At 32.9% G+C, this 7,471-nt stretch overlaps 2 protein-coding genes across 2 annotated transcripts; one reads left to right on the forward strand and one right to left on the reverse strand.

The window, feature by feature from the left end:
* The first annotated feature begins 455 nt into the window (after positions 1–455).
* Positions 456–3,007, forward strand: LOC130892554 (calphotin-like). Its single transcript, XM_057798012.1, has 3 exons — positions 456–540; positions 2,301–2,622; positions 2,750–3,007. The coding sequence occupies exons 1-3, from the start codon at positions 529–531 to the stop codon at positions 2,881–2,883; spliced, it is 468 nt and encodes a 155-aa protein (XP_057653995.1). The 5' UTR covers positions 456–528; the 3' UTR covers positions 2,884–3,007.
* Positions 3,008–5,826: 2,819 nt separating this feature from the next.
* On the reverse strand, positions 5,827–7,145 carry LOC130892408 (tetra-peptide repeat homeobox protein 1-like). The gene is made up of 3 exons (XM_057797825.1): positions 6,986–7,145; positions 6,341–6,710; positions 5,827–6,218 (listed from the first exon to the last, which is right to left on the reverse strand). The coding sequence occupies exons 1-3, from the start codon at positions 6,995–6,997 to the stop codon at positions 6,157–6,159; spliced, it is 444 nt and encodes a 147-aa protein (XP_057653808.1). The 5' UTR covers positions 6,998–7,145; the 3' UTR covers positions 5,827–6,156.
* Positions 7,146–7,471: the final 326 nt, after the last annotated feature.

The following is a 7,471-nucleotide window of genomic DNA, read 5'->3' on the forward strand; positions in this document are numbered from 1 at the left end:
CTTGAGAAACTGAGATATATAAAAATTATGAGATATGGCAAGCAATTCAAGGAGGAAACAATAATTATAGGGAGATGATTTCTTCTATTTATCATCTACGTTTTAATGTAGAAATAATCAAATAATTAATAATGTTATTAGAAAATAAATCCTTGGAAATATTAATAAAGGATATATAAACTTGTCCTGGTATTTAGAGTTAACAGTAATTATATAATTTTCACAACTACCACATTTCCCACCTACTGTCATACCAAAAGCATATTGAAGCATTACCAAGAAAATGTTATATCCTGAAATTTCTGCACTGATATCAATAAATTAACGGTAATAAAATAAGGAAATTTTAAACCTTCATATAATGAAAAATAATGTCAATCCTTTTTTGAACATTCGTAAGTGTTCTTTGTATATAAAGTGTATTATGCAACAAGATGAAGGTCGAGGAGTTGATCTATATTCTATATATACCGGGGTGGATATTTTATCCGTACATTGTTAAAATCAAGTCATAGTCTAAGGTACATCATGAACGGTTCGGTAAGATTTTTCATACAATTACTTATATTCTAAAATGAAACTTTATAGTTATAATAAACAAAATTACAAACGAAATAACTGGATATACATTATAATTAAAAGGAATAACTTGTTTTATAAAAATTTATCGCAATTTTTTTTATTTTCAAAATAATTTTTCAGTATTTTGCAATTTTTTCCTCTTTGAAATTTACAACTACAAAATTGTCAGAAAATTATAACACGCTCAACTTGATGAATATTTAATTTGAAAATGCGGAAAACGTTAATGAAATTTTCTGGTACATTTTTTAGTTAAAAAAATCTGTTGTCCAATCAAAAGTTTGTTTCAATGTTATTTGAACTACCAATATTGCCTATCGGAAATCAAGATACGTCAATAAAAATTTTTCGAATTAAATTGAATATTTGTGAAAACTCTTGTCGATTAATCTGGGATGAGTCCCATTTCCTGGCGGATATCTTCCTTTAGCTGATTGATGTCCCTCGGATTGTTCATGTAGACTTTGTTTGAGGTGTCCCCACAAAAAAATCAAGAGGTTTCAAGTCAGGGCTACATGGGTGCCAAGGGATATCACCTCTTTTGGAAATTAGTCTTGCAGGAAACATTTGCGTGAATATTCAAAGAAAAAAGGGCCAATAATTCATTTGCTTGAGATTGCTGCCCACACCGTTACTTTCGGACTATGCAGTGGCTTTTGTTTCATTTTTTGATTTTTTTCGGTCCAATAACGAAAATTTTGTCGGTTTACGAACCCATTTAAATGAAAACGAGCCTCATCTGAAAAAAAGGATGTTGTCAAAAGTGGAAAATCGACTAAGCATTTGTTCAGCAAATGCCAACCTTGCCAAAGTCGGTATCTTTTAATTACTGCGTTAACTGGAGCTTATAAGGATGCAGTTTAGGATCCAACTTCAAAATTCGCTGTAAATTCACCCTATCAATATTGTCTGTGGTCCTAGACGTTCTTGGACGACCTTTTGCTGGCTTGAACGCTTAACCCATATTTTAATTGAACTTGAAGCTTCATTAATGTGTCTTAATCCATATTCTGAACGATACAGTCGCCTTGTCCAGCCGTATGATCGACCGTTCTTGTAGAACGTGCGAACATAAAAAGCGCTACGCTTTCCGTGGAAGTGACTCGTGGCTACTAAAACTCCACGAGTACAACTATTCAGCCACGCAGCCTATAATGTCTGCCCTCGTGCTTTGTTTATATTAACAGCAACGCTAAGCTTGACAGGAAACTGAATTAGAATGAAAGGTCGGTGGGAATAATTGGAATCATCATGGATAGCAACTAACCACAAAAATGACACTTAACCTCAAAAATTCAAATAGTTTTATAGTGTATATATAATAACAGAAATAAATAACAATCAATTGGATTGGATGTTGACGTGACTGTTGGTATTACAGTACTCTGGGTTGGAATTTCATTACTTGAATGCTAGATGGTGTTGAAAGAGCTAGACTCTGAAATTTTCTACAAATAATTTTTTCATCTTTCGTATAAAATGTTTTTTGTTTATAAAAAGTATCCTATGTTACTTCTAATACCTCAAAGAATATGTGTACAAAGTTTCATTATTATCGGTTAAGTAGTTTTCGCTTGAATGCGTAACAAACAAACTTACATTGATATTTCTAAAATTAGTAAGGATGACAAGAAAACCATGTCTCAAAATGATCATTTTGTAATAATTAAGACATACTGTATACATTATTAGTGTATGAATGGATATTTATATTCCAGGTAATTACATTTTTCACTATATTAGCAGTAGCCTCTACTTCTCCTAGTGGATTGGGTCTAGGACTCGGCTGGGGTGTTGTAGCCCCACGAGCCGTTGTAGTTCCTCCAAGCTCAGCTACAGTAATTTCAAAACCAATAGAACTACCTCATGCTTATAATGTAGTCTCTGGGCCAATAATTGCTTCTGCACCAGCTATTGCACCAGTTGCTCCTTGGGCTATTGCTCCAGTTGCTCCATGGGGTATAGCTCCTGCTGTGATTCCTGCACCAATTGCTGCTCCTGTGGCTCCTGCAGGTGCTGTAGCTGTTACCAATGGTGGAGGTAAGTTTTAATGATATTTCTAAATATCATTAAAATCGAAGTTACAAATTTTTGACGTATTCTACTTAAATTATCTATCCTATATTTTAGTATACTTTAAATGAAAACAATATTTTTTGAATTTTAGGTGTTGTCGAAGTAAGTGGACACGGTGCAGTTGTATCCGGACCTAAAACGGCCCCTGTAGTTATCGAAGGCCCCTCCGGTACCGTTAAGGCTAAAGGACTCTGGGGCCCAACTTTGGCTGGAGTTCTCCATTGAATTAAATCTCATGCACGTGATAACTTTTACTGAACCTAACGTTGGATGCCTCAATACCTGATTCTTGATTTGTATAGATTTATTTTAATTTATAATAAAAGCTTGAATATATCATAAAAACGGATTGAAGAATGTGTTTTTGGGTTAAACTGATAAATATATCTGATGGTATTGCATTAAATAGTATTATTTCGAATAAGTTCTCTCTGTCACATGTCCAAAATTTATATTTTTTAACAAAAGGTTATTGATTGGTGATCCTAGGTCAGATATTTTTCGTTTTTAATTACTTTAATGATATTATGTTAATCTTGGGAATCAATTACCTATTTCGGAATATCCTTCGACCCTTTAATGTCGGTTAAACAGTATTTGAATTTAATACTTAAGGCGGTGGCTTAGAGTGAGGTCATCGAAGTATTATATTTATACAAAGTTTATTATATTTATTACAAAATTTATTATACTTATACAAAGCACTGATTTACCATGCATGCGATTATCCGTAAAAAATCGTTTACTGCTCAAGTTTTGGAAACAGTCGGTAATCGCTAAGTATTACGGTTTTGAGATAACCTGTGACTTGGTGCGTTATCTTGATGCAATAAACTAAGACCATCCTGCATCAGATCCTATCTTAGTTTGTCTTGGTACTTCTTACGGTTTTCATGATTCGTTTTCAATTAATCTGTGTTCCACTTTTTCCAACATATTCTGACTTTGCGTTCTCTTATTATTTTCATCTTCATCTTTTATAATACTAGGAAAAAGTCTGAGTCTGCATTTGCTCCTCTATAAGACCTCGTTTCCTATACAATACTGTTTCTACTTCCTCGATATGGGTATGTGATCGATATTAATCCCAGCCTTAGCCACGTTATCTTATGACGTTTTGTGCTCACTATGAAGGTATTCGTGTTTATTGCCAGATTGCCCAATCTCATTCCATTGTTGTTTGTTACTCTTAGGTATTTTCTAGTATATTCCTTCTATTTCATCATAAAACTCCTCTCTGACTTCTTGATTAGTTTCTTCCGTAGTTGCGTAGACATTTACAATATAATCGTCTGCTTAATTATTAATCTAATAGTTAAAATAAGAAATAAAGAATTTCTATGAAGAAATACAATACAATAAAGCGTAAGCTCAGAAGAAATAAAAAATAAAAATAGGGAAATGATAATAGATGAGATCGAATTGATCCAATGATGGAAAGTAGTATATGGAAACAAGAGACAATACCAGAAGCGTGGAAAATGGCAATGATGGTACCAATACACAAGAAAGGAAAAAAGATGAATGCAGAAACTACAGAGATATCTCTAAGGCTATAGATAGTAGAGAATATGGAGAAAATTTATTCGGAGACTACCAATGCGGGCTCAGATCTGGAAGATCAGTCACAGATCATATTTTCACTCTGAGGCAAACGCAAAGGATGGGGTATTAATATGATTTTCCATAAAGGTAAATCCGTTATTCACTACGCTGTTCAATATAGTATTAGAATGGATAGTACGTAAAATCGATTTCAACAGAACAAGGATAGTAAAAACAAGGTCAACACAACTACTGGCAAACGCGTAGTAATTCATTTCAACATCGGAAAACGAGCTTAAGGAAATTTGCAGAAACAGTGGATTTACGAGCTAAAGAAGATAATACCACAAAGGAAAAGAGCGGAAAAGAGATTTTTTATACAATTGAATGCAGAAAAAGTAATTCAAAGTTATGTATATCTTGGGGTGGTTATCTAGGATGACGATGACGAGGGAAGAAATCTAAATGCAAGGATGACGACAGGAACTAAACAAATGAGAGCAATGAATGCGATAATGAGTTCCAAAAAAATCTCCAGAAAACAATAAAAAGACGAACAGTGAGCTACGGAGACAAAACGGGGTTCTTAACAAAGCAGAGGAAGAGAACTCAGATATATGGGAAAGGAAAATACTCAGTAGATCAAAAGGAGAGAGAATTATGGCTGAGTAGAACAAATGATGAAATACGGAATTTATTTGGAGAAGCAGAACTAAGCAAAATAATAAGATCCAAAAGAATAGAATGGCTGGGAGTAGGAAGATAAGATTCAGCATTTATTATTTTTTGATTCCTTGAAAATTATTACAGTCTAAAGAAAAGGTGTATATGTTTTTATTTAAAGTATTGAAAATAGTGAACTTTAAATTGTTGTGTGAATAGGTGATAGCATATAAAAAATAAGATTAGTAATCTTATGTGAGATTCATGTAGAGAAAGAAGGAGAAAAGTATTTATAGAGTATAAAAATAAATCACTTATATAAACTGTATATGTTGGTTGGAATAAAAAGAAAATTAAAGATAAAATAACATAAGAAAACATGTTGATCCCTTTTATTTTCTTAATGCGCCCATATATCTTCATATGATTGAAATTCTGATTCTTGAACGCTTTAAATGAATCAGATACCAAAAAGTTTTCTGTTCTACCATACTCTCTGTTATTGTTTGAAAACAAATCGACAACTGAGTGAAATATGGCAGAATTTTCTTCTAATTTGTTCAGAATTGTTTTACTAAACTTAATCCATGATTTTCTCAAAATTAGAATGTTCGGGTGAAGGAAATATTTGGACCAAATATGCTATTTTTGTTTATTAATATATTTTCATCTATTAAAGTTAGCATGATCACAGCTTTTGTGAAAATTAAGTAGAATTCTAATCTGAAAAACAATTCTTCATCTCAAAAATTTCTTTCAACCGGGAAATTGATTTTTACTAAACTTTGTCGTGCATTTGAGAAAAGACAAAATTTTTCTTGATACCATGAAACATTATCTTAAGTTTGTTTAATTGAAATTAATCCAATTTGAAATTCTTTCCCCAGTTCTCTTTGTATTAGTGTAAACATATGACCCTCGCTTTTTACTTAATTTTAAATATACAAAAACTAAAATAGGTTTCAATTTTAAACTCTTTATTGAGCAAATCTTGCAAATAAATATAAATTTACAAAAATTTTCACAACCGTAGTACATACACATATATTGCTAATATAATTTAGAGAGCCCCTCAGACTTATCCAGGTCAGGTTTGTAAAAGTTTCCAGTGAAATCTTCAATGGGAAAATATACTTAGAAATGTGAAAATTATAAAAAATCACCAAAAGAATTTAAAAGAAATTTTGACGTTGAGAGAAATAACAAGAAAAAGATATTAACTACTTTTTTTCCAAATTGAATTGTCACTGGAATATTTACATAGTTTTTGTATATGTTTTAAAGGTGGAATTACCAATGACCAGCCCAGGCTCCGTGACCACCCCAACCTCCATGACCGTATCCCCAAGCACCTGAAAGAATACATATGTTGAATTTTTTTCAAATAATGAATAATTCTAACAACATTTGAATATAACAGAGAAATTGAGATCAAAAATATTAGAGATGTCATAGATACGAAAATTGATCTTACCAATAGCTGGAGCAGCCAGAACAGCTGGGGCAGCAACGGCGGGGGTAATGAGGGCACCGTGGTTTACAGGTCCAACAACAGCACTTGGTCCAGCTACAGGTCCAACAACAGCACTTGGTCCAGCTACAGGTCCAACAACAGCAGCACCAGCATCACGTGGTCCTACTACAGCACTAGGTCCTGCTACTGGTCCAATTACTGCAGCACCTCCAGCATGGGGTCCAGCTACAACAGCTCCGGGAGCAACGGGTCCTGGAATAACAGCTCCGTGAGCTACGGGTCCTGCGAGAACTGCTCCATGACCCCATCCACCATATCCCCAACTGGGAGCAGCAGAAGCTACGGCCAAGGTGGCGAAGAAAGCAAAGACCTGAAATAATACTTAATTATTGAATTTTGTCTGATTGAAAATAGTTTGTAGTTTCATCAAGGGAGCTGAAAGCATTTTTCACAGAAGAGGAACAATGATACTGTAGTGGCTTTGCATTTTCCGTTTTAATAACAAATCCAATAATAATTTTTGAAAGATATCCCTAAAGGCATATAAAAAACTGATTGTTTTCTAATATATTTATTACAAAGGAGGAATTTATTGAAAGATATTTTTTAAAAAGTTTTATGGTCAATGTTTATAAATTCTCTTACCAAAGTGTTCATGTTGAGATCTGTGTGATAAACAGTACGGATTGAGAACCATTCACCCCGTTATATATACGAAGTTTTTGACCTTCCTTGTACCATTTTAATTGCTGTTACATTGAATAATTGAGAGAAATAAAAAAAATAGTTACACCTATTACCGCTTTGTTCGCATTGTAATATATACAAGAAAATATGTAGTATTATTATATCCCACGATGACAAATTCTTGTAAGATTTTTAATCCAGGATTCTTTTATGGTTCTTTAATTTTTTGACTATTAATATTATAAACGGGTGCGCAATCAAATTCGTTATGTTCATTATTAAAAAAATGGTTAAAGTATGTTATACAAGGTACTTAAAATTTGAAGCCAATTGTTGAAGAAAATCGTAACAACGACCTCTATCAATGAAAAGGCGAACAAGAATATTGATCTATTGTAGCCATATATTCCTAATTATTGTCAAAATTAATTCAAAAAATGATTT

The sequence above is a fragment of the Diorhabda carinulata genome, chromosome 4, assembly GCF_026250575.1.
Source record: "Diorhabda carinulata isolate Delta chromosome 4, icDioCari1.1, whole genome shotgun sequence".
Taxonomy (NCBI): domain Eukaryota; kingdom Metazoa; phylum Arthropoda; class Insecta; order Coleoptera; family Chrysomelidae; genus Diorhabda; species Diorhabda carinulata.

Bases quoted from the DNA above. Each gene is read 5' to 3' on its own strand.
- LOC130892554 (XM_057798012.1), top strand. The intron at 2,623-2,749 runs GTAAGTTTTAAT...TTTGAATTTTAG, and splicing joins AGCTGTTACCAATGGTGGAG to GTGTTGTCGAAGTAAGTGGA.
- LOC130892408 (XM_057797825.1), bottom strand. The intron at 6,219-6,340 runs GTAAGATCAATT...GTATTCTTTCAG, and splicing joins TCTGGCTGCTCCAGCTATTG to GTGCTTGGGGATACGGTCAT.